This window comes from Electrophorus electricus, chromosome 2, assembly GCF_013358815.1.
Source record: "Electrophorus electricus isolate fEleEle1 chromosome 2, fEleEle1.pri, whole genome shotgun sequence".
Lineage (NCBI taxonomy): Eukaryota > Metazoa > Chordata > Actinopteri > Gymnotiformes > Gymnotidae > Electrophorus > Electrophorus electricus.
In genome coordinates, this window is record NC_049536.1 from 13,455,180 (window position 1) to 13,482,591 (window position 27,412).

Here is a 27,412-nt window from a genome sequence, read left to right on the forward strand (position 1 = left end):
CTTGGACCCCTAGGTATACCAGCATGGTAGGTATACTAGAACCTACCAGATAACTATAATATGTGATTATGATGATGGTGATATAGCTTTTAATCTGCTTAATAAAGTTAAGGTGTCTGCATGTGGTAACTAAAAGAGAATGTAAAGTTATTGCACCTAGGTACACACACATTTTCTCTCCGTCTCTCTCTCTCTAGAGGACTCTACAGCAAAGATTTCAACTCAATATCTTCTCTAACCACCAACACAGCCAAGTATGTAATCAAGTTTGAAGTAGAACAAACTGAAGCAGAACAAAGTGTTTAAAAGAAGGTCACAGTGAGCTCATTCAGGTTGAACCCATTACTAACTTTAGGATTCGACCACGATTCGACCAAAAGGTGTTTATAAGTGCTATATTATAAGAGCTATATTTCTACAGCAAATACCCTTGACGATCCTTTCCCTGTCTGGAGTGGGTTACCACTCCTCACCTGTATTTACTGCCTACAGCAGGAGGGGAGTCTGTATATTTACCCTAAAATGAAAGTGGGTCGCTTCCAGTCCTGCTGAGCCAAAGCCACTGTTCAGTGACCGCAGCTCCACGACCGAACTGAGCAGGGGACTTGATAAACGGCTTGTACGGCCAGAGGAGCGAAACCCCCAAACCCGTGCGGCGTTGCGGGCCTCTGGGCGGGTCTCCACCCCGCGTCTGGCAGAAGCTACTGCAGCGAACAGCGCACGAGCCCCAGGCTCCGCCGTGGCCATCGATTCCTGTTACCATTTTATCACCGCCCTCTAATTATGTCACTCTGCATCTGTGGAAGAGCCGCGGTGCTGAGGATTTCACTTCATCAGAAAAACAAATGAGATTCGGCGGATGGCCGGACCGTCATGCCTGAGCTGTGGTCGTGTGCGGGGGAACAGGTGCGCCTGCGGTTTATGCGGCGTAAAGAGTCACAAGCTATAGAGTCTGGAGAAGTGTCTTATGGGAAAGGAGTGGAAGGAAAAGGGAAGAAAGAAACCCTCTCAGGGTCGGCAGAATGAAGCATCCAGAAATAACCCAGCACAGGAGTGATGAATGCCAGGAGGTGGGTTTCCTGCTGATGTGAGGCGCGTTTTGCTCTTAGTTGCGATGGCAGAGATGTAGACAGGAGAAACTGAAGAGCAGTTTTAGGAAAGCAGATTTTCAAGTGCTGACTCCCTGTATCAAAACCAGGGACCTGACTGTGCGGGAAAGGCTTTGAGGCGTTTGAATTAAGACACGATGCTCGGATACGCCGACTCAGACGCACGAGACTCAGACATGCTGCATCAGACACATGATCCTCACACACTACATCAGACACGCGATCCGCAGACACATGATCCTCACACACTACATCAGACACGCGATCCGCAGACACATGATCCTCACACACTGCATCAGACACGCGATCCTCAGACACATGATCCTCACACTGCATCAGACACATGATCCTCACACACTGCATCAGACACATGATCCTCACACACTGCATCAGACACGCGATCCGCAGACACATGATCCTCACACACTGCATCAGACACGCGATCCTCAGACACATGATCCTCACACACTGCATCAGACACATGATCCTCAGACACACTGCATCAGACACGCGATCCTCAGACACACTGCATCAGACACGCGATCCTCAGACACTGCTCTACAGATTTTCAATTGCTCTTTCTTGTTTTCCTATTCCCTAAATTTTGACCATCATTAATTTTTATTTTTGAGATGTTCTTGGCAACACACACACACTCAAGAATTTCTGTTTTATTAAGTAGGAAATAAGGAAGTAAGATCTGGAGTCAGCTGTAGTCTACGTGTCTTCCCACCACGGTGGGCAGAGGACATGTTCATCACGTGTTCACGCTGCAGGCGTTCAGGGGGACTCTCGTGCCCGATTGGAAGTCCAAAGTGACCGGCTGTGAGCAGGTGAAGGACAGCACAAACATGTACCGGGGTGTACGTCGCGAGCTACCGTTACGACTACCGATAGGGCCGAGATGGGCCTCCCTTGTCAAACGGGACTATGATTACATCACTGCTGGCTTCTTACTTCTGCAAAGCTGTTTTAATGGCCTGTATACTACCGATCGTCTGAGGTGTAATCCACTGCTGGCGATATCACAAAGCATTCTGTAATACTCCAGTAATTAAAATAGACTATATAATGCCATATGCAGAAAGCTGCATGTTAGTTATAACAATAAAGAATAATTCTCCACCCCAGAGGGCTGTAAATACCAGAGTATCCATTAGAGGATTCCATTCTCCATATTTATGCCCTGGTTGTGTTTGACAAAGCATAAAAAGCCTTGTGAACCTTGGAACACGGGTACCTGGCATGCACCTGTGACCTTGTCACCCAGCTAACCTAGCCCTCGTCCTGTTGCCCCAGGCAGAGTGTGCGCAGGCGTAATCTCTCCCCCCACACCCTCTCACTGATCCTTGGCCAAGGAATGGTTCCTGTCAGCTGGCCACACTGCTGGGGCTCACTTTATTGCTCACTCTCGTCAGGTCAGGTGGCAGGAATCCGTGCGTGTGTGCGTGCGTGCGTGCGTGTGTGTGTGTGAGAGAGCAAGAGGAGGAGAGCAGATGCCATAGCCTGCAGTCAGCGTGCTACTGGTCTTCGCTCCATTGCCTCCCTCAATGCAGTAACAAGGCCAGTGTCGTGCCCTGCTACTCCTGACACGCTCTCACACGCAGTTAGAAGGAGCTGGCAGTAAGGACTGTTTATGAAGCCCAGTGATAGGAACAAGCACTATAGGGCCCCACACACCATTCATCTCCTTCTAGCAACGAATACAAAAAGTGAAGAAAAAAAAAAAAAGAGTGAAAAGAACAGGAATAGGTTTGGGAATAATCTTATGACCAACGAAACGTTTGATGTGGCGTACCTCGCGAGCCGGTTCGGATCTCGTCTACTCCCAGCTATGTGGTGGTATCTGGCCCTCGTATGAAGCAAGCGGAGGTCTGCCGCATCTGCTCACGTGATGGGCCGTCTGCGGTGTGTCTGTCCATCCCCACGGGCTTTGGGGCTCGATGCGCACAGCCAGCACGCATCCGTGTGTGCCTGTGAGCGCACGTGTGTCTCAGCATGCGCTACACGTGAGCCTGCTGCATGTCAACCTGCTGCACGTGAGCCTACGTGTGAGAGAACGTAAAGTCATTTACCTGATGATTTTCCCCACTTCACACCGCCACTTCAGGCTGCTTTTGTCCGTCTGGTACGAGTTCAGCTCAGCGCGCTGGAGACAGTCCCGGACAGCGGAATGTTCCAGAATCCATCTGGGCCTCGGCTTCCAAATAGGCAGCGTAGATAGCCCTCATGTTACTAGCATGATATGACAGTAGTATTAAACCTGCATTGAAATCATGGTCTTACACATGCCAGGAATATGTGCTCACGTGTCCTGAACAGCTCTTGGACACTGTTGGACTCAGTTGCCAAATGGATTCCTTTTGCGATGTTCACCTTCGGCCTTTGTACCACTGGTACATTTGCCCTTTCGTGGGCTCTCCCCCTCTCACCTGTCTGACCGCCGGCAGCTCTAGTTGGTCACCAGGCCAGGCTGGCAGCCACTGGGTCATGCTGCCTGGCCCACAAGCCTCAGCCAGGAGCCCTGGCAGGGAGCCCAGAGGCGCTGCAGGCCTGGGAGTGGAGCCGGCACAGGGTGGTGCCGGCTGCTGCCAACCCAGCGCCCTGTCGGAGGAGGTGACGGATCAGATAGCGCGCTCATCTGATCTGTAAGCCGGGACGCTGAGGTCCAAAAGGCTCGGCCCTGCTGGTACGTCAAGTTTGCTTACTGAACTGCTGCAGCAACTTTATATGTAACGAGACGAGGGAACTTAAGAAAGAGATCAGAACACATGTAGAACACTTAAGAAAGAGGTCAGAACACATGTAGAACACTTAAGAAAGAGGTCAGAACACATGTAGAACACTTAAGAAAGAGGTCAGAACACATGTAGAACACTTAAGAAAGAAGCCATAACACATGTAGAACACTTAAGAAAGAGGTCAGAACACATGTAGAACACTTAAGAAAGAGGTCAGAACACATGTAGAACACTTAAGAAAGAGGTCAGAACACATGTAGAACACTTAAGAAAGAAGCCATAACACATGTAGAACACTTAAGAAAGAGGTCAGAACACATGTAGAACACTTAAGAAAGAGGTCAGAACACATGTAGAACACTTAAGAAAGAGGTCAGAACACATGTAGAACACTTAAGAAAGAGGTCAGAACAGATGTAGAACACTTAAGAAAGAGGTCAGAACACATGTGGAACACTTAAGAAAGAGGTCAGAACACATGTAGAACACTTAAGAAAGAGGTCAGAACACATGTAGAACACTTAAGAAAGAGGTCAGAACACATGTGGAACACTTAAGAAAGAAGCCATAACACATGTAGAACACTTAAGAAAGAGGTCAGAACACATGTGGAACACTTAAGAAAGAAGCCATAACACATGTAGAACACTTAAGAAAGATGTCAGAACACATGTAGAACACTTAAGAAAGAGGTCAGAACACATGTAGAACACTTGAGAATGAGGTCAGAACAGATGTAGAACACTTAAGAAAGAGGTTAGAACACATGTGGAACACTTAAGAAAGAGGTCAGAACACATGTAGAACACTTAAGAAAGAGGTCAGAACACATGTAGAACACTTAAGAAAGGTCAGAACACATGTAGAACACTTAAGAAAGAGGTCAGAACACATGTAGAACATTTAAGAAAGAAGCCATAACACATGTAGAACACTTAAGAAAGATGTCAGAACACATGTAGAACACTTAAGAAAGAGGTCAGAACACATGTAGAACACTTGAGAATGAGGTCAGAACAGATGTAAAACACTTAAGAAAGAAGCCAGAACACATGTAGAACACTTAAGAAAGAGATCAGAACACATGTAGAACACTTAAGAAAGAGGTCAGAACACATGTGGAACACTTAAGAAAGAGGTCAGAACACATGTAGAACACTTAAGAAAGAAGCCAGAACACATGTAGAACACTTAAGAAAGAGGTCAGAACACATGTAGAACACTTAAGAAAGAGGTCAGAACACATGTAGAACACTTAAGAAAGATGTCAGAACACATGTAGAACACTTAAGAAAGAGGTCAGAACACATGTGGAACACTTAAGAAAGAGGTCAGAACACATGTAGAACACTTAAGAAAGAAGCCAGAACACATGTAGAACACTTAAGAAAGAGGTCAGAACACATGTAGAACACTTAAGAAAGTGGTCAGAACACATGTAGAACACTTAAGAAAGAGGTCAGAACACCGGGGTCTGAATATGCTGATGGAAATGAACATTTTGTGAGTCTAGTGTATATATATATATATATATATATATATGCTCAATAGTAACAATAATTTTATAAGAAAGATGTTTGAGGAGATACTCATTCTGGTGTCTTATGGTAATATTTGTACTTATAACACATTCGGGAATCTTACACATAGATTGTCCGTCTATCAGTCAAAATCCATTTAGCACATTCCAGGTGTTAATTTATTAATCCTTGATGTAATTCCATAAACGGTTTTCCTCTGATACTATCTGGGGACAGGAGACACTTTTAACCCTCCCCACCGCCACCGCCACCATCATCAGCAAAGCGAGGAAATCATTACAAAAAAAAATTTATTTAAAAATAAATAAAGGCCTAATTTTTCATAATTTTGTCAACAACTAAAGTGCGATTAATTTCCTTCGACTGGGGCCACTGATGCGAAGCTGCAGAAGATGAAAATGAAACGTTGGGGTTGGGAGTGTGAGGCGAGACGCGTAGATGCAGTATAGATGTATGGAAAGCCAAAGTGGTCAAAGTTTTGACCAATTTGGCTTTCCATATAGACGTGCCAGCCTTCGCACACAGCACTTGGGGGATGTCTGTTCCATTGGACGCACAGAGAGGCAGCACCGCCTCCTCCTCCGTTGTGTCCTACATTACGTAAAAAAAAAAAAACCCTCAGCTAAACAACACTATTTTAGGTTCCTAATTCTTAGAAGCTGTTACCAAAAAAAGTCACTTACTCTACATCGAGGAACCTCGGGAAGCGTGATCATACGTAGATGTAACTATATTAGAGGAAATGTTGTATTACGTGGATCAATTTCCACCTGGTTGTAATACTGTACATCAGTTCACATCTGTTTCAGGGGAGGAAATATCACTTATGATGCAGTAGACTTTTTTCTCTTTGGTGTTATCACCAGAAAGCTTTACAAAGGTCCCGGCGAGCTGTTACAGTCAACTCTTCATCAGCCGATGCTAGTTTCAGTAGATCTCCCTGCGTCCCAAAGCTGTCCGTCTTAGAACCGTTTTACTTTCCCTTTATAGGATTCTCATGAGTCACTTTATTATTTAATTTCTTACTTCTACGCTGACGATCCTAGTTGTATTTATCTATAAAACATAATGACGTTGGTAAGATGGTCAATCTGATGCCTTGCAACGTTCTTAGGTTAAATGAGGAGAAAACTGAAGTCCACATGGTGGGTCCTAAAGATGTTTCTAGGAATTTAAAGTTTGCGCTTGGTGCTTTGGGGTGGAATGTTAAATCTGTTTTCAGAAATGTAGCTATTATCTTTGAACACTCTAAAACAAATGCTGCATATTAAGAACCTCACACAGGCCTGTTTCTTCCAATTAAGGTACATCATTAAGGTAAGAAATGACACAGCTTTTTCAATATACTGACAAAATTAATTCACATATTTGTGAATTATGCTCATACTTGTGACTGGATTACTGATATATATATATATATATATATATATATATATATATATATATATATATATATATATATATATATATATATATATATATATATATATAAAATGTATTTTATGTTTATTCAGTCAAGTGTTTTCTCAGAGAATTGGTGCTCGCCTTACCTTGTACAAAAGGTAGCCAGCCATGTTCTCACTAGGAGGAATATTACTCCACTGCTGCCTTCTCTTCGCTGGTTGCCACGAAGATTTAGAATTGAGTTCAAAGTTTTGGTGCTAAAGCGTCAAGCGCTACACGAAGCTCTAAGATCATCAAACCAAGAGCTGTTAGTTGTTCCTGGTAAGAAGTTTAAATCAAAGCAGCACTGTACTTGTACAGACTGTACCTACTATCCCAGTTTGTACACGTTTTTAAGAATGTCTTAAGACTTAGTGGTATTCCCTTACTTTGAGAGATTCCAGATTTATGGTGATTTGTGCATATAGTGATTTGCAGTATTTGGTCAGTGTATATTATGTCAAATGGTCCGCGGTGTGGTATTGTTTAAATTTAGATTTTAATCTATTGTGAAGCAAATTGTGAGTCCGTCTAAAAAGGTTGTTACCTTTTATTTTAGGTAAACAGCACCGCTGCCTCACGTTCACAGCATGCTCCACGACCACTGGTGAGGGGCGCAATCGGAACCGTGAAGGAGGAATGAACGGGACATGTGTACAGAACCATTAAGCTCCATGGCAACGGAAGCTGCAACAGACTGGCCACCTCTTTCATTGCGCCTCATATCGCCCTGATGCCACTCTGACAATGCACGCGCGCGCACCCACACATCCCTGTCGGAACACATCACGGAAGACGGCGGGCGTCTCTTAGCCGAATCTCATTCAAGGCGACAGGCTTCACGCGGCTGCCAATAAGCCGATTTCCCTCATGCAGAAAGATGGGAGGGGGAGAAAAAGGAACCGGATCTCCCTGTCTAGTTCTCTCCTACAGGAGCTCACCTCCGGTTGGGACGTCCGCGTTTCAAACCCAGCCTGCTGGCGTGGACAGCACGCTGAGACAAAGCACGAGCCCGGACAAACATCCTACTAATAAACTTTATTGTGCATTACAGTAAAACAGAATGCTTCAGGACATCCCTGTAAGGCAACCTACTGTCATACAAGTCTGTAGTGTATCGCAGATGAGAGGACGAAGCGGGTTTGCTACAGACCGCAGGGCTGGAGGCTGGCTGTGCATGCAGGGCAGCATGGGTGGAGCCTGTCGGTCGCTGGTCCCGTGCCCCAGACACAGCGCGCTGCCGGCAGAGGAGGAGGAGGCCACACAGCAGGGAATGGTCGTACAAGTCCGATTTATTCCGTGTGCATCGCCAGGATATAAATATGGACCAAACTTAGAAAACCGGAGTGCTGGAAGCCCAAGCCTGTGTACACGTATGTTAGCAATTCCGCTTCTTGTACAAGCTCTTTTTTTTTTTCTTAACAGTAACATTTTTGAATTTGGTACCATGTTAACCGGTGCGATGTCATATCTGGTTTTTTTCCTGCTATTTGTTTTCTTCTTTTTTTTTTTTATCTTAAACTACATTACATGTATGAACAATGAGTCAACAAAATATTTATTTACAAGAGAACTGTGGCAAAATTTCTACAGTTACACTGAGTTAAAATAGTACATCTGTTTCTGTGTTTCAGCCCCAAGAGAATCAATGGCCTTTTCACCTGAAAGCAAAGTTGAGTGGAGCCATTCACACATTCTCTCTTTTACTACAATAATAATATACTTTTTTTTCAGGATGGCTATTATTCTCAAGCCCGACATATCATATAAAAATAATGTAACATTAAGACAACATTAGACAAGAATTGCACATTAATAATAATAATAATAATAATAATAATAATAATAATAATAGTTGATTAAGAATTAGAATAATGGCAATATAGACTTCTATTAAACAGTAAAATGTTTTGCCAATATGAATAGTAATCTGCATGGCATTGTCAGTCATGTCAACAACAAATCTGTAGTGATTTTGGCACGAGACGTGTCAAATTTCATGGTTGTCCAGTGCAATAAATCCATTCACATTGTGCATAATATTCATAACGTTTCATCAACCATAAACAAAACGAAGGGAAACCAAAGAGGACAACTGAAAAAATGACAATATGGCAAACCAGGAAGTCCACTTTCACCCCAGTCTCCACATGTCGTAGTATTTTGGACTAATGAATTAAACAATAGAAGTCTGTCAGAGTCACCATGGTGTATGTCCTATCTCCATAGCAACTTGGTGTATGGTGTATGTCCTATCTCCATAGCAACTTGCCTTTTTCCCCCAACTGTCTCCCTTGCACAGCGTAGTCCACCGGCCCTCGTGACAGGGCACGCAATGCAGAAAAGCGCACGTTCGAACCGGACAGATCCCTGCCGTCGCATGGTCCGCTGGAGCGGGTGCGCTCGCGCGTGCGTTCCCGCCGCAAACGGCCAAAGATCCGTGCCAGTGGTCCTTTGTGCACCGCGTTTAATTTAAAGGTCCATTTGCGAGAGGCTCTGCCAAGTTTTGTAGTCCAGTGACACTTTTAGGCTCCATATTTGTAGTCCTTTTTGCAATTGTGTGTGTGAGAGGGTCCGTGTTAGGGGCTGGCTACATTCTTTGATTTCCACAGTAATAGACATGGGCGTCCGGCACTGCCCTGCGAACGAGATTACATCACTCATCTAAAGCGTCCATCAAAAAAAAAGGGGAAAAAAAAAAAAAAAAAAAGCCTCTCAGATGCCCCTTCACCAGTCCCGCACGGACCACGCGCTCCACAGATGCCCCTTCACCAGTCCCGCACGGACCACGCGCTCCACAGATGCCCCTTCACCAGTCCCGCACGGACCACGCGCTCCACAGATGCCCCTTCACCAGTCCCGCACGGACCACGCGCTCCACAGATGCCCCTTCACCAGTCCCGCACGGACCACGCGCTCCACAGATGCCCCTTCACCAGTCCCGCACGGACCACGCGCTCCACAGGCCAAAGTGCCTGCTTCGGGGCCACATGCGTTCAAAGCCACCCCCCTCCCCCAAAAAACCATTCATAGTTAAAAGTCGCTCGAAAATGCTTCCACGTAAAAGAAGCTCCCTTTAAATGCAGTATCGACGCGCTGTTTGTCGCGAGATGGGTGGATACGAACTGAACTTAAGACGCGGATTGTACCACCAGCACGGTTTTTAGAGGAAGCCAAACCCCAGGCTGTCCTGTGTGGGCCGTTCTGGATACATTTGCAAAAGGAAAAAAAAAAAAATTAAAAATAAAAAATCCAAAATAAAGGGTGTAATTTCTGACAAGCGTTCTTTTTAAAATGAAAATTTTGCTACATAACACACAAGCAAAATGTCCTTAAGTAGGATCCAATCTGTGTTCCTACCCGTGCTGCGCAGAGTGGGCGTCTCGACAGACCCTCCTCTTGCTAGCCCCAAACCCTTGGCGGCTAACTGCCCCTCACGGCAGGTACAAACTAGCAGCAGCATTACGGTTTTAGAGTTCTCATTCAAGCAGTCGGGAGGGTTTAGGGTGTGTTCGTGTATACGTGTGTCGTGGGGCTTGGGCAGCTGCCTCCCGAAGGAACGAGTGCAACGGAGGAGAGAGGGGAAAAAAAATGGGAGGAAAAATTGTTTAAAAAAAAAAAAAAAACCAAAAAAAAAAAAAAAAGAGCCCAACGGTTGTCTCCCCTTTTTTTTGTTTGTTTTTTGTTTGTTTTTTTTTTTTTTTTGGAGAGCGGAGGGAAGGGTCTGACACGGAATGCGTCAGCCCGAGGGCCGAGTGCGACCTTCCCGTACAGAGCCACAGAACTGCAGCCGGAGAGGGGGAGCGCGAGAGAGAGAGAGAGAGAGGGAGAGAGGGAGAGAGGGAGTGCGGCAGCGACATCATGCAGAGGCCACGGTAAACGGGCGGGCTGCACCGGGCAGAGAGACGCGGGCGTGTCACAGGTCACTGGGCCCGTGGCTCCGTGGAGGGCCTCTAGAGGGCGCTCTCTGAAAGGCACACACACAGGAGTGGACAGGTGGGGGGGTATATTAGAAAATAGTGGTCTCATACTTGGTGTTGACTCCTCTCTTGGCCTCCTGTCCCGGCTCCACTATCCAGGGGACGTTCCCGTGGCCCTTCTGGTCCATCGAGGGCTGCTCCATCTGGGTAGAGATGGGAGTGAGACCGCACGTCAGACGGAGCGGGAGTGACGGGACGGGAATAAGTAAGTTTAGGTTGGGGGGGGGGAGGGGGGTTATTTAAGGACAGAGTAGAGTGATTTATTATCCACACAAACATTGACTCACACAGCAAAAACTGAGGGGGAAGCTCTTAGTCTTTAGGAAACTGCTTTGAAAAATAAAAGCGACTGCTCTTAGCTGGAAGTAGGAACGGGGCGCTGCACTTACCGCTTCCTTGCTAAACAGTATCCGCTCTACTGCTACTGGCAAAACTACCCTGCTACTACATTGGCTCTTTCGACCAATCGCGCTGGTCCCCTTGTATCCGTGGCGCCTGGCGTTCGTTCACGCTTAGCTTAAGAACCGGCTTATCCACGGGAACGACACGTAGACGCGAGCGCGCGCAGAGTAACCTGGGCTGCCCTCTCTCTGCCTCTGTTTCTTTATCCGTTTCGTCCATGTGCAGGCGTACGAATGCTAAATAAAACCCTCACACTGCCTGATTACTTCAAACTAGAGTGCTCGCACGCCTCTGACTAACCTTGCATAACCTCGTCACCTTCCATGATAAAGACTCCTGCAGGTGCGTTTGTCTGAGAGCTTTGAAGCTGCTGTTTCTCTGGGCAGCATGGAATGGCTGTGCATGGCCAGTGCACAAATGCGCGCAACACACACACACACACACACACACACACACACACACACACGCACACACACACATTGACAAGGAGTCACACAGATAAGCAAAAATGCACCGGGGGGGAGGGGGGGTGGCGTGAGCTGGCTGAGAGACGCACGGCGGAACACGGCAGAGACGGGACGGGAGGCGCAGCGGCAGAAGGAAAAGGAAAATGCAAGGAGACCTGAAATTGAGCTTTGTGTGGATGGAGGAGGAGTCGGGAGGTAGGAGGGTGGAGAGGAGGCCGGCGCGGGGTGTGTATGTGCCCCAGGGACCAGCGGCTAGAGGGGGACATGACCTAGGGGCGGAACACAGAGGTCACAGAGGTCAGAGAGCCCGTTCAACACGGTAACGCTCTGACGCGCCCACGCGCGCACGCGCACGCACAGATGGAGGCTCAGGGAGGAGCAGGAGAACACACACACACACAGACACACGCACACACACGCACTCACACACACACACACACACGCACGCACGCACACACACACACAAACACACATACATACACACACACACACACATACACACAGACACACACACACAGACACACACACATACATACATACACACACACACACACACACACACACACACACACACACACACATACACACACACACACACACACACACACAGAGAAAGAGAATGGATTCTAAAAGAGGATGAGGGTTATTGAAAGTCATTTAAATGTATGAGAAGATGAGTGTGTGGCATAACGTTCACTTCATCTTGCCTCTCAGGAAAATCCATAAACTCTATTAGTGTGGCTGCTGTCATTATATGCAGAAACACACACGTGCACGCGCGCACACACACACACACACACACACACACACACACACACACACACACAAACATGAAAAACACAGCCACGGGGGAAGCATCGAATGGTTAATGCACTCAGCAGATCACATTACACGTGATAATTGATCATTTAGAGCATAAACACTCTCTCACACACATGTACAGTGTGTGTGTGTGTGTGTGTGTGTGTGTGTGTGTGTGTGTGTGGGAGCTCAGACACAGTGCCCCCCCCCCCCCCCCCACAGCAACAGCGGAGCTGCGATCATGTGCTCCCAGAACGACCAGCGCACCGGAGCCAAAGATTTCCAGTCAAACGGACCTCCACCATGCGTGCCACCATGCGCCAGGCTGCCTGGGTCTCGCGCTGGATCTGTTCTGTGCTTGGTGGATGGTGGGAGATGGGAGGGACCTTTGGCCACTAGCAGGGCCCGGGGTCAGCAGACAGAGGGACACGCAGGCATGCTCAGGGGACGCTGCTGAGCTCACAGTCAACGTCGATCACGCTTGGCACTCAGCAGACACAGAGGAGAGACGGGGCAACGTTTACCCATCGCACACATACGCAGTCACACGCACATCAGACACTCCAAATTTCTACAAACAGGGTTAGTTTTTCTTTTCTTTTTTTCTATAGACCTCTTTTCCCTGCATTTCTCCTCTCGTGCGTGAACAAAGACAGACCGAGGCGGCGGGGAACATAGCAGTGAACGAAGGGTTCCAGCACGACACTGCCACTTGAACAACTCAGCAGGACACGCTCTTCTCTGATACGTCTGGAGAGCGAGTGGATCAAGCAGGAGCCCACAGCGAGCGGTTAGCTGCAGAGTGTGTGTGTGTGTGTGTGTGCGTGTGTGTGGGTGTGTGTGTATGTATGTGTGTGTGGGTGTGTGTGAGTGAGTGTGTGAGTGAGAGTGTGTGTGTGTATGTGTGTGTGGGTGTGTGTATGGGTGTGTGTGTGTGTGTGGGTGTGGGTGTGTGTGGGTGTGGGGGTGTGTGTGGGTGTGGGTGTGTGTGTGTGTGTGGGTGTGTGGGTGTGTGTGTGGGTGTGTGTGTGTGGGTGTGTGTGAGTGTGTGTGGGTGTGGGTGTGGGTGGGTGTGGGTGTGTGTGTGTGTGTGGGTGTGGGTGTGGGTGTGTGTGGAGAGGACAGGCAGGGGTGGGCAATATTGGTGGGAGTTTGGACAGGAGGAGACGGCACAGGTGGGTGTGGGGTGAGGGTTTAGAGTGAGGGTGTGGGGTGAGGGTTTAGAGTGAGGGTGTGGGGTGAGGGTGTGGGGTGAGGGTTTAGAGTGAGGGTGTGGGGTGAGGGTTTAGAGTGAGGGTGTGGGGTGAGGGTTTAGAGTGAGGGTGTGGGGTGAGGGTTTAGAGTGAGGGTGTGGGGTGAGGGTGTGGACACTGCATTTGGAACTCACAGATTTGCGGATGTTGGAGCGAGGTTTGGGGATGGGTTTGGAGGGCTTGCTGTCGAAGCTCTCGGGCAGCGTGGAGGATCCGTGGCCGCCCTTCCTGGCCTGCAGTGCCAGCTGGTAGGCCACCTCGAAGGCCTGGCCCAGCGTCAGGATGATCTCATAGGCCAGATTCTGCCCACACATACGGGTCACATGGGTCAAAATGCTCGAAAATGCCATTACAGGCCATCCATAGATACCTTTCCATGTTTAGGTGCTTTTGCAAAAGTGTGTGTGTGTGTGTGTGTGTGTGTGTGTGTGTGTGTGTGTGTGTGTGTGTCAGAGAGATACTTACCACATCGAAGGCTGTAAACACATGGCAGTAATGGTGGCTGGACTTCAGGTCTTTGGTGATGTAGGCAAACGTAGAGAGGTCCTCTGGATCCTGCGCTGCACATGAGATGTTCCTAATCTCATGCTCAGCTATGATGTTCTACAGAGAGCGTGAGAGAGATAAAGAAAGAGGGAGAGGATTAAACAACAGTTAGATTGAGCCCACGGGCTTTTGTCTTGTGTCACACAGGCTGATATATTTTGAACATATTGCACTCGGATGCCTCTCACCTTGTTTGTGGCGTCGATGAATTTGACCCCCTTGTATGAGACGGACAGGACGATGGTGGGGACTTTCTTCATTTGTTCTGTAGACTTCTTACAGAACAGAGAATAGATCATGACAGAGCCGCCAACACGAGCGCCCCAAAATCCAGTACCCATAAACCCCAGAAGCCAGCATATTACAGTACCCATAAACCCTCTATACCCCAGAACTCAGCACATTAAAGTACCCATAAACCCCCTAAATCCCAACACCTAGCACACTTCACATATCAGACAAACAATCCATGTGAAAAAAATAAACTCAATATTCTTGTTTTCCTTGCAAAATGAGGCAAGAACTCTCACTATAAGTGTTCAAGGGGAAAGCTACCAAAACATAATATATACCATGTTTAAAATCAGAATGCTTTATAAACTAATATAATATAAAATAAAACAACAACATTTATTGAATATGTGAATGTTTTTTGAGGAGTAATGGTTAGAGTTAGTTCCAGCAACATCCTTAACCACTCTAGCATGGCTGACAGTAATATATTTGAGAATATTTTATTCATCTTTCTTCTTGGTCACCATTTATGTTTGACTCAGCTTCGCTATGCTGGCCTGCACCTGTCAAAATCTAAAGCTTTAAAGGGAGAAAGAAAGAAAGGGGGATGGAGGGAGAGAGAGAGAGAGAGAGAGAGGGAGGGAGAGAGAGGGGGAGGGAGAGAGAGAGGGAGGGAGAGAGGGGAGGAAAAGAGAGAGAGAGGGAGGGAGAGGGGGAGGGAGAGAGAGAGAGAGGGAGGGAGAGGGAGAGAGAGAGAGAGGGAGGGAGAGAGGGAGGCAGAGAGGGAGGAGGGGAGAGAGATGTTATATGGTATGAATGCAAAAACAGTGGTGCAGGCAGGAGTGATGAAACTCCTGATGTATGGGGAAAGAATGCATGAGACAGAACGCAGTATATGCAGAGAGAGAGAGAGAGAGAGAGAGAGAGAGAGAGAGAGAGAGAGAGAGAGAGAGAGAGAGAGAGAGAGAGAGAGAGAGAGAGAGAGAGAGAGAGAGAGAGAGAGAGAGAGAGAGAGAGAGAGAGAGAGAGAGAGAGAGAGAGAGAGAGAGGATTTCCAGGTAAAGGGTAACCAAAGGCCACTGCAGTCATGGCTGTTCCAGGTGTGTGGAAGCAGAGCAGTGACACCCCTTATGGACACCAACTAGAAGAACACCTCGAAACCGGAGTACCCCTCTGACACTAATGGCCCTCAGCCCACTGACACCCTGTTTTCCCTCCCGACTGAAGTGGCCGGACATGGGAACGCCCCGGGCCACCGGGCGGCTACGGCGGCGGCATCTTAAATGCAGTCTTACCCGCATTTTGGCGCAGGCGTCCTGGGTGGACTCCGTGCCTCTCAGCTCCTTCACCAACATGGAACCCAGGTACTGCGGCATGCAAAGACAAACACGCGTGACTCCCAGCACCGCACGCGCAGCCCGGGCTAGATAACGCCACCTTAAATACGGTTTGGTCGCCGCGGGCGGAATATTGTCATCATGCTGGCGCGGTCACAGTTTGAAGGTTTTTTACCTCACTGGTAATCTCAGTCCGAAAGCCCATGTCCGTGTTTGTTTGTTTGTTTGCATTGGTACTGTCTGGGCAATGGGATTTTAGTGATTTTGCTCTGAGTGGAGATTTTTATGTAGCGTTGGAAAGAAAGTAGAGCAGGGAGGTTCTGAGGAAGTGCGGATCCAGACGAGGCCCGCGGAACCAGCTGAGAGGAGGTAGGGATTGAGAGGGGGACTGGGACGATGCGTAGGCGCATTCCTAGAGCACGGCGAGCCACGAAGCAGAAACAACCTGGGGAGGTAGCGGTTCACGGTTTACATCAAACTAATGTTTTTGTGTGTGTGTGTGTGTGTGTGTGTGTGTGTGTGTGAGAGAGAGAGAGAGTTATGTAATGACAGCGCTGTGGGGGTACTGATATAATAAAAAAAAAAGGTTTGTGGGAATAAAGCACTCAGAACAGTAGATAGAACAGCAGAGCCTCTCTCTCTCTCTCTCTCTCTCTCTCTCTCTCTCTCTCTCTCTCTCTCTCTCTCTTTCTCTCGTGATCAGATTGAGGGACTGGAGGCTGTTGAGATCAATAAACGGAACCTGATGAGATTAAAATGGTGTTTGCAGAGACGCGAGCCAGCATAGGCTGGGTCGTCCGTGTGGGCCCACGTACGCGCGCACACACACCCACACACGCCCATTTCCCTGGCTCCAGGCTTTTACTGTCCTGATGCCCCTTAAAGCCACAGTAATAAACACCAGGACAGTTACAGTAAATAAATAAAAATAATGTTTTTGAAATATTCATCCTTCTGGCATACCATAAGTGGTAGGACTCACTTTGATCTGCTCATCACTCTCTTCATCTTTCATCTAGACATCTATGGCTGCCAATCAAACCCTCTACTGGGCCCTACTAGGGCCAATCAGATTTACATGAGAGCAATACTGCCGTATTCTACAAATATCTGACATTGCTTTTTTTCACGCTAGCAGATATACCAATCAGATTTACAGGGCTGTTGCTAGGTAACAGAGCAGCTTTATGTAACCTCTAGCTAAAATTACTCCAAGATGCAGAGAAGCTGAAAAACAGGCCGTCACTTTAACTGAAGAGAGAAATACTGTTATTCCCCACCGAATAAGCAAAGCCTGTTCACATCTCTCTCTCTCTCTCTCTCTCTCTCTCTGACCCTCTGATAGTTAGCCAGTTAGTTATCTATGTCTAGATTTATAAGAAACAAGTCTACAACAATACTGTAGCAATTTAACAATTCATAAAATATTATTTCATTTTGTAGAGTGTGTATGTAGACACTTTGTGTGCACTTGTGGGAATGATTTTTGTTTGTGAGGTAAAATTAAATATTTCTGGGATACATTGCCGCAATGTTTGGGAAGTTTGGTCTTATTTAAATGTGGGATTAAACTGGAAACCTCAATGAAAACAAACAAACAAACAAACAACATTTCAATAAGTCATGGCTGTGGGGCAAAATGACTCACAACGCAAGTTTATAACTGCTATATACAGCTTCACAAGACAGCAGCTGATCAGAATGACACCCCCCCCCCCACACACACACATACATACACGTGCACGAGCGCACACCCACACACACTTACACGTGCACGAGCGCACACCCACACACACTTACATAGGCCTCATAGTCGCATGACTGAAATATGAGCTTCTCCGGGTGGTGCTGCCAGTACTGGACGGGAGTGGACGATGTGGCCTCGTTAGGGGGACGCAGTGTGATTGGCTCGCACCACTCCCCCTGCTGAAAGAGAGAAGTGAGTGGGAGAGCTGTTAGACACCCAGCCGCTGATCACACGCTTCTGCACTCTGCCGCCGGCTATGCTGGACCAACTGATAACGAGGCAGGCAGACAGACAGACAGACACACAGAGAGGTGTTACTTATCCCCAGTCATTATGCTTTAGAGTGCAATGACTCAACTCATTCACATGATTCCACACACACACACACACACACACACACACACACACATACACACACATATACACACACACACACACACACACACACACACACACACACACACACACACGCAGACACATGCACGAACCCACACCCACACCCACACACGCTTAAAAGCCACATGTCACTGAGGTTAGGTTTAATGAAGAACACAATTCCAGGTCTGTAAGTGCAGACCCCACCTTCTCCCCCAGACACGGAACAAAAAATAGGGCGAGAAGCACGGCAACTGGAGAGGATTCGGGGCGGAGGCGGCGCGCGAGATTCATCACGGGGAAACACAGCAACGTTTGGGAGTATAAATAGAGAGAAATGAGTTTTAGGCACAGTGTGTCCCAAACTTCGGCTCTGCACTTTGACACATTTGCACTCCTGTGACATGTCAGCTAAATGTTTCATCCTAGTCATGTCCTGGACACGCCGCTTACGTGTATAGGATGTGTAACGTGGACACGGAAAACCCAGTCACATCCTGAGCTGGGGACTCACCATGCTGACTTGGGCCATCTGCCGCTCCAGCTTGGAGCGCGGGACGTCCTCGAAGTAGCTGTCGTTGCGTCTGCGCCTGGCGTCGGCCTGCATGATGAGGTGCTGGACGTCGAGGGAGCTGGCGTTGGGGTAGGGTGCCTGGCTCAGGGACGGAGAGAGCTGGGGGGGGGTGTGGTTCCCAGTGGGATCCTGCAGGGGGCAGCGGTAACACAGGGCCAAGCTCGTTAATATCAGGCTACAGTTGCCGCCTTAGCAGGATGAACTGGTCAAAGGTCGTTCTGGGACGGTAGCGGAGCACCGTGGACCTCACTGCTGGGGTTTGGGTTCTAACGGCAGCAGTGCCACGTGCCGCAGCACAGGTCACGCGGCTCGGACCCCTGACAGGGGAGATGGCCTCTGGCAATGAGCCGTTAGCAGCTCGCCCAGGAACTGTACAAACGTTTGCCTAAACAAGTCCGAATCCAGACTGGGCAAGCTATTCTGGGCGTTGGAAAATCTCGTCACGTGCGCGTTTCGTTGGTCCTGGGATTACTTATGCAGGGAACAGCTACTGGGAAGCTGGGAGGTATGCGCGGTCCCAGGACCGGGGCTGGAGGACTTCCTGAAGATGGGGATGAGCACAAGGCTGCGCGGTAATGGGCAGTACAGTCGGACCCTCTCGGAAAGGAGAGGGAGCTCTGCAACTCCGTTTGTGATGGCTGAAGAAGGGGACTGGAAGACAGAATCCTTCTCACACTGCAGGTGTAATTAATGTGAACGCGAAGGAACAGTCTAGCACGTTTTTTCCTTTTTTCTTTTTTACAGTCTACTACGGAGCGGAGGATTAAATAGGAGTGGGGGCGTCCCTGAGGACAGAGAAAGAATGATACTGCAGAGAGAGAGAGAGAGAGAGAGAGAGAGAGAGAGAGAGAGAGAGGTGTCTAACCAATAGGTGCTCCCTCACTGGGTTTGGGGGGGGGGCATGGGGGGAGGGGCTTATGAACTCCTTCTCTTGCGGTGATGCCTGTAAACAAAATCATTAAAACATGTGCACCACTCCCACATTCTCACTTGAGTGGTTTGCTTTGACGCAATGGCAATCTGAGTTCTTTAGTGCAGTGTCTCCCCAAACAGTCCGGGGAGTCAACCCCCCACACCCACCCACCCACAGATATACACACACACACACACACACACACACACACACACACACACACACACACACACACACACACACACACACACACACACACACACAGCTAACAGCCTTGCTCTATCTCCTTCTCCCAGAAAAGCTGTACCAGGTATTCGTGGTTCTTGATTGCTTGACTCGGTCGTGCTGGATGTTGGGACAACGCGTAAATCTGGAGAATCCGAAAGGGTCCCCGAGGAACACGGAAGACCGCTTCAGTGGAATGGGGCCGGAGACTGGGGAGAGCTGGAGCTCCTCCGCGTGAAGTAACCCTGCCTGCGCGTGCTCGGCGGCAAGCCGACTGAAGCGTTTCTTCACACGACAGGGAAATTTTCAGGGAAGAGAATTCTGACTATTTTCCTATCGCTCCTATTTCCTATTACTTCATGCCAACGTTATCGGTTAGTTCGGCTAACCTTGTGTTGTTTTGCCAGTTATTCTGAGACGGAGCTGAGGTGTTGTTCTGTGGCGACATTCGCTGGTTAGCGCAGGGCCGGAGGCTTACGGGTGGAGATGAGCGAGTGTGTATAATGCTCGCTGCTGCAAGTGCATTAGACCAGTGACAACATGCAAACCCTCTAAAACATGTGTCTCTCCCTCCAAAAATGTATATAAAATATATTAAAATTACATGCATAAAATTAATCAAAAATAAATAAAATTACCTTTACAGCCAATCCTTATGATGCAGGTCTGAACGGGTGTAGGTGTGTGTTGGACAAAAACGATAAACAGGGATTCTATTTCTACTATATTATTATATATTATTTCAGCATGTGGTAATGGCAATATGTTTCGCAATATATTAAATCACTTGCGGTGAACCCTTACTGCAATATAATTAAAAGCTGACCTGCATTAATTATGTTACACTAAATTATGTTGCATTAATAATTCAATTACATTGATTTTTGTTTATTTCATGAAAATTCCATGAAAGGACAAAATGCCCTCGTCAGGAATGCCCCATGCCGGTCAGAACACCCGAGTGACGTAAGGGCACCCGCGGGATGTCAAGACGCCCCCACGGGACACAGAGAAAACGAAACTGCAGCGTGTTGCAGCGCTCATGCGGTCTGTAAGCTCCTGCAATCTCAGGCCAGCAGAGGTCACTGTGGCAGTGAAGATAAACCATTGTACTGACCCTTAGAGAAATAGCTCGCGGGGGCTTCTGGGGTGGGTCCTCGTGTAGCCGGTCTCCGAGGGACGCCAGAATTCTTTTCCTGTGCCCAATCAAGCCGATCTTAAGGACCTGAGAGGGAAAGAGGCGGCGACAGACAGATCGTGAGAGCACAGAAGGTAAAGGGAGAGAAGAACGTGAGGAACGTGAGGAACGTGAGGAACGTGAGGAAGAGGAGGGGCGGAAGGAGACAGCAGACTTTACCGGCGCACGCCTGCGTGTCTACACGCCGACGCTGTTCTTACCTACTCTAAAAGCTGCACACGCCCTCACGTGAAGCTTCACCACATCAACAAATGGCACACACCCCACCACACACACGCAGACACACACACTGTAGGTTCTGGACACTGGGCTCCTTCCGCCCGATTAAAGGAATGTGTTGCGTTTTTAATGCATTCTGCACAGCGCTCAATCAGAGCTGACGGTTAGCAGAGGAGCACGCTGGAAATGATGCAAACATCACCGTCACACCCGCCAGAGGATCGCCATGAGAAACAATACCAAAACAAACAAACAGAAAGCAAGCCCACAGACAGAAACATGGTTTCATCAGCATTCATCTGGCATGTCTGCATCCTAACTGGCCATAATTTTGTGATCAAAGCGCCCATTGGTTCTGTCCCTCCTACGTGTTCTGTCTCTCTACTTTGTGTTTGGAAACCAGGTCTCTATCTAATCATAAACTTCCAAAGAACTACCCCAGTTTAAAATCCCAGTCAGAGCGTCGGCACAAACAGCCCCTGTTCAGCTCGTCCCCGGTCTGAGCCCCTTCTGTGGCCCCGCCTACGGGGAGTCTGGGATCTAGTCTCGCAGTTCTAACACCATGAACCAAACTGGGGTACACGCGGGTACTGTATATGGGCGCAGGTTGTTCTGTCCCATTTTGGCTTGGAGGTTTGCGTGTGCTGCGAGGTGTGAAGTGTGAGGTCTGTAGTGTGAGGTGTGAAGTGTGAGGTCTGTAGTGTGAGGTGTGAAGTGTGAGGTCTCTCAGCAGCCAAACCTCAACACCACCTGCCTTCTCTACTTGCAGTGCCACAGCAGGCTGTACATGCAAACCTGTCTGTGCAAGCATGCGCGCATGTTGGGGTTAAAATTGTGAATCAACATGGAGAGAGAGAGAGAGAGAGAGAGAGAGAGAGAGAGAGAGAGAGAGAGAGAGAGAGATCAAATGAACAGGCATAACACCCTACAGCAATAACATACAATATACAGTATAGTATACGGCAATCATGACGTAATGTGCAGCCCAGGGAACTAAGAGATGGTCACATGGCACATGGTGCTACTTCTCAGCTATGCCACTCACAAGAACCCCATCCCATATTCTGCATGAATGCGTTGACCCTAGCTGTACTTTACAATGGGTTTGCAGAGGATGCGTCAGCACATTTATCTGTTGAAAATATACGAGAGTTTGCCACAGAAATCCGGCCAAGCTCTGAAAGTAGCACTCGGAGCATGTGATGCTCCAGTGGCCCCGCATTCTGATTGGTGCTTCAAAACGCACCGCGCGGTTGCGTGGAAACGGAGCAGTGGCACGAGAGCAGAGAAGCTGAGGATGTGAATGAATGAGCGAACAGAAAGAACATGGCCAGAAAAAAAAGTGTTACCAATCCCAGATAACTTTAACATATTCCAGAGCCTTCTAAATATAACTGGGCCTTAGCGGGACTAATATCTTATCACCAAGAGTTCAGAAGCACAGCAGCCTGAGCTTAAACACTGCAGCTTCACATAGCTAGCTAGCTCATTTCCCAGCATCCGATTCATTTTGCATGTTCATTTGTATTCAGGTTTTCCGCTACTGGACCGAGCTGACACATGGAACTACAGACAAATGTTGTTCAGGTAAAAAGAAAAAGAAAAACAGCAATCAGGAAAAGCCATTTGAGCATGTTTTATTTTTCGAAAATGAGAACATGCGGTACTGATCACTGAAAAGGGAGAAATATATAATGAGTATATATAATAAGAATCTAGAATATATAATAACTAATCTCAGATGCCTCAGGTACTTTTAATTTTCAAAACGATTTATTTATGCTAGTAATTTGTGTGATAAATATTTTTTTGCTGGCCACCCATAGCCCTGATACACTTGGACATAAACCCCTTTGTTGAACCCTTTCGCTTTATTACTAGTGCTGAATTTTGTTAACTGACCGCGCGCTCCCACAAACTTGATTTGGGAGAGAACTGAACGGGATGCAACACTTGCTACACATCCTTTTCCCTTGCAAACAGTTTTCAAAGCAGAGTTAAGCCCATGACTAGGACGGGATGCGGTCCCAAGTTCCCAGTCAAAGCTGAGGGTAAGTGAGGCGCAAGGGCAGACAGATATGAACTCAAGACGTGAACAGCAGTATCACACTGGCCACTGGATTGATAAAGAGCTCTGGGTGCCCCAAACCCGAAATGTGATTAGCTGTGCAAGATCGACAATAAACAGATTTCAAGAAACACTAGAATCCAAGTGGTTTGTTTGTGTGTAAATCCAGATTGATTTCTGGGAGAGGAGGGAACGGTGCTTCACCTCAGGAGACTGTCAGAAAAGTCACGATCTGAATTCGAGCGACAGATTAGAACCCATAATAGTAGATCTGAATTAGAGAGACAGATTAGAACTAAATCTCAGTAGAGTGTTTATCCACTTAAGTTCCCCCGAGGTCTAAGTGCTTACTCCCAACAACACAGCGGCGCTTCAGACTCGCCCATCACACACAACTTTGGTTACTTGATGTGGCCTTTTTGTAACCAGGCCTGGAACTACTGATATGCTGAGCTGCCCTCATGGTCAGACAGAGGTCACTTCCTCTTCCTCAGTCGCTACTGCAGACAGGGAGAATCGGGTCTGCTTTCAGGATCGCGGGAGCTGTGGGGTTTTAGTTTTAGTTGATACTCTAAAGTAAAGAGTAAAGAGGACAGGCGATGATTAGGGAATCTGCTTTGATGGATAGTGAGAGTGATAAACACACACACATTAGAGCATCAGTAACATGTGGACAGTTACACGCTCTCACAGATACAAAAAAAAAAAACCCACGTGTATATGAGAGGAAGACCCAGGAATGGGACATGCATAATCTCAAGCAGACCACAGCAGTGGAGCACAGAGTAAACCTTCGTGTATTTGTTCGAATGTTTAAGGCCAGGCTATTTTATTAGCTACTTCCCATCTTAGGTAAAGGTGTAGCTCTGGGGGGTCCATGGGCGCTGAGAGTTGTGGTAAACCGGGATGTTATGATGCTCTCACTTCACCTCTCTTCTGTCACTCAAGTTTGTTGACTAAGAGCGGCGGAGTGCTGACGTCCCAGGGTGCCTCATGCCTGTGTTTCCTTCTGGCTCTTCCCTATTAGCTGTGCTGCCGTAGCTGATCTGCCGGAGTCCATCTTTGCAGTTCTCTAATTGAAACACCCTCATACCTGGACATGCCTAATAATCTATTCGCCCTTTCTGCCGAGGTACACGTAGCCCTGATGTCACGTGGTTACCGAGCCTGAAACCCCTCTCAGCTGCCATGGCACCTCCCCCGCCCCCTGATGCTCCCAGCTGTGGCCCACCACACCTCCACCCCAGACAACTACTTCTCCGTTACCTTTGATGGACGTTCTTGTACGGGGTGGGTTTCTAGAAAACTGGACTAGATATTGATTGTTTATTTTAGTATTATTTCCCTCTCTTTCACTACTTATTTTGCTAATTATTACTATTGTGATCATGTCTGCCACAGGAGGATGGGCCCCCCATTTGAGTCTCGGTTCCTCTCAAGGTTTCTTCCTCGTGCTCCAGGGAGCTTTTCCTCGCCACTGTCATCCTTGGCTCGCTCGCTGGGGGCTCGGACTCGGACACGTGTGAAGTTGATTTTGTGACGCGCAGTATAAATATGTTTGAATTTTGACAGCAGCACGGGTCAGGGACGTTAGGCTGAGAGGCCTGGCTGGTCGAATACATACCGGTGGGAGCGATGAAAAGGGGCCGCGCTCATGCTCACTGCACGGGTGGACCTTTCGACCTTTGACCTCTGTCGCGTGCTCTATTGCGCCAACAACATCCAACCCTGGCACAGACTCAACGCCCACCAACTCCCCATCCTCCACTGACATCTCCAGCTTATTTGACAAGGGAAAGGACCATGGGCACTCCAGATGACAAATGACCTGGGATTGGTCGATTGAACCAAGGAGATGGGGTCGAAGGTCTTGGAGCTGGTTCTGGTTGGTGACATTGCGGTGGCAGTGGGGTGACGCCTGAAGCGACGGTCCGCTTTGAATGAACTGTGCGGTGTTAAATCACAGCTCTCATCACGGCAGACATGGAATACTGCTGAAATAACGCACCAGCTAATTCACATGGAGAGTGTGATGAAGTCTTGGGGTGTGTGTGTGTGTGTGTGTGTGTGTGTTCCTCCTTTGGGCTGTCCTCCCCTCCTTGGTTCTCCATCTCGGTTAACAGTTAGTGTTGGAACATGGCTGCAAGCACCATCGTGACTAACCACATTCATCTCCAAATCCATTTATAACCATCTCCTCCTGACCAGGGGACAACTGGAGAGGAACCGGAGTCAGGCAGTTACCTAGCAACTGTACAGGCAGCTCTGGTGCTATCTGAGGCAAAGTGAGGTACATACTGTGCCACAGAGGACCAGTGACACGAGGTTTGGCTGCTGGCGGATGACGGAAAGGTGACGGACCAGTGAAGAGAGGTGTTTTGTTTAGTTACGGCCAATAGAAGCAAGCAGAAGCAGAGGAAAGAATTATGTGCTGCGGTTCGTGGGATAGATCAGAGAGTTAGGAAAGCAAGTCGTGCAGAAAAGCAGGAGACTTGAGCAATCTGCTTGGCATTGTCGCTTACACACACACGCGCGAAAGCACGCTAACATCCATGAAGGCACTCGTCCCCACACCTTCCCACCAACTCATGCACACATGCTAAAGTGGGAATATTACTGGGGTAGGCGACACACAGATCTGTCACTTCGCTGTAGCAGAGGACTCTGCTGCACACACAGATATGTGGTCTCTTACAGTTTCTCCTTGAGATGTTCAGATGGCCATCACACACTTCCCATTTTACACATCAATGTCCAAACTGATGTCCAAAAATATATATATACACACAATCGTAAACCATGATATTCTTACATTCTTAAAACTTCTTACCAGGCTATCCGCTCACATATTGTTTGAGCATTTTCAAAAAGACAAATGAATTGAGTTAAGTGAAAATAACATTGCAGCTTTTATAAGGGGAAACAATAAGAACTCGTAATCTGAAACCAGATATTAGATTTATTCCGAAGTTAAATAAACTTGGTTCTGGGAATCAGGTCGAATCCCTCGGTAGGGCTTGTTCAGCACTGCTCTCCACGTGTTGCCAGCATCTGCGTTTTCGCCCCTGTGGCCCAAGGGCGCACGGATGAGCTGGGCCCGTCGTGGATATACGAACGCGGCTATGGTTAGAACCGAAATGTGTGCTAATGGCTGTTGCTTTGTTTAGGACGTTGAAGCGCTGAGGCCCGGAATGTAGGAAGACGAATGGAACCTCAGCGCTCCCCTAGCTGATTATGAGTCAGTAGGTTGGCTTATGAAATCCATTAAATCTGGAAGCAACATTTGCATTAATCATTCCTGTTCGACCTGCCGGGACATGCGAGAAGGATTTTTTTCTTCTGGAAAATCTCCGTGCGGAAGCTCGGGCCGGCCACGGCGAAACATTCCTCAGACAGGCAAGGATGCTGACTGTTGTTTAAGCTACAGGAGAATCTTCAAGACCGCCCCAAAGTGTGTTCCTTCGATAACGGCCAGTGTGAACAGATTTCCACAGTAAATGGATAGAGTGAAGGAAACAGGGTTCAGTCTAATGGGTTGTTTACACCACACACGCATGATTGACTCCCAGATTTATTCCTTGTACCTAAGACTCAGACACATTTACCACTGCATTGGTTGCGCCTCCTGCAGATTGAGGAACATCTGGTGTTTGATGGAGCGAGAGTGGCGCCGTGTGCCTGAGATACCAGGGGCTTGGTTGGCACTGCGCGCCTCCAGCATATGCGATCCAGCCTTTATAGGTACAAAAGAATTCTGGGAAAGTTTGGTGAAATCATGAAACCTGCACTCCTCAAAACGCACCTAGGAACGGACTACACGCCAGGACTGCAGTCTATTCAGCTGCGGTCTACCAGCGCCCACCGATGCTCGATTCAGTACTGGCAAGGAAGGATTTTTCAATGAAATCACCGTGCAGTCAGTGTACGATCAGCCAATCTACTTATTACAGGGCATGTCGATAATAATGCAATCACCCAGAATCCCAGAGAGCTGCTCTGTACACAGCTGAGCACATATATTGCCTACTGTCAGCATTAAAACAAATTCCAGTCTTCCTCAGGACCAAGGGGTCAGCTCACTGGCACACGTCCCCACTGTGGGATGTGTTTCACACGGTTACAGATCGTCATGGATCATCAGTATCGCTGGACTGGGGCTATTAGTGCACGGCATAAAGACAAAACAGCGAAATTAAACAAACTCGGGCCAGATAAAGCAACTAAAGGTGTGAAATCAAC

The 27,412-nt window shown here is 47.9% G+C and overlaps 1 protein-coding gene and 2 long non-coding RNA genes across 13 annotated transcripts in view; 2 read left to right on the forward strand and 1 right to left on the reverse strand.

Moving 5' to 3' along the window:
* Positions 1-6,962: 6,962 nt before the first annotated feature.
* Positions 6,963-10,467, forward strand: LOC113591455. The gene is made up of 2 exons (XR_003412195.2): positions 6,963-7,116; positions 7,394-10,467. It is a non-coding gene; the product is annotated as an uncharacterized LOC113591455 (long non-coding RNA).
* Positions 8,241-27,412, reverse strand: part of anks1b (ankyrin repeat and sterile alpha motif domain containing 1B) — a 111,042-nt gene continuing 91,870 nt past the window's right edge. For 4 of the 8 annotated variants that reach the window (XM_035523477.1, XM_035523474.1, XM_035523481.1 and 1 more), the window contains 10 exons: positions 20,806-20,913; positions 18,491-18,679; positions 17,655-17,780; positions 15,813-15,884; positions 14,472-14,558; positions 14,203-14,340; positions 13,872-14,039; positions 11,839-11,952; positions 10,866-10,957; positions 8,241-9,473 (listed from right to left, as the gene is read on the reverse strand). In XM_035523477.1, the coding sequence (XP_035379370.1) occupies positions 9,425-9,473; positions 10,866-10,957; positions 11,839-11,952; positions 13,872-14,039; positions 14,203-14,340; positions 14,472-14,558; positions 15,813-15,884; positions 17,655-17,780; positions 18,491-18,679; positions 20,806-20,913 (1,143 nt within the window). In that variant the 3' untranslated portion in view covers positions 8,241-9,424. The remainder of the gene's footprint in view (positions 9,474-10,865; positions 10,958-11,838; positions 11,953-13,871; positions 14,040-14,202; positions 14,341-14,471; positions 14,559-15,812; positions 15,885-17,654; positions 17,781-18,490; positions 18,680-20,805; positions 20,914-27,412) is intronic. The other 4 variants (XM_035523478.1, XM_035523476.1, XM_035523475.1 and 1 more) reach the window with 3 other exon arrangements.
* LOC113591453 lies at positions 10,962-20,531 on the forward strand. 4 transcript variants are annotated; one of them, XR_003412194.2, is made up of 3 exons: positions 10,962-11,019; positions 13,096-13,274; positions 19,760-20,531. It is a non-coding gene; the product is annotated as an uncharacterized LOC113591453 (long non-coding RNA). The 4 variants fall into 4 exon arrangements; XR_003412193.2 differs by lacking the exon at positions 10,962-11,019 and having other exon boundaries at positions 12,758-13,274; XR_003412192.2 differs by lacking the exons at positions 10,962-11,019; positions 13,096-13,274 and adding an exon at positions 18,532-18,619.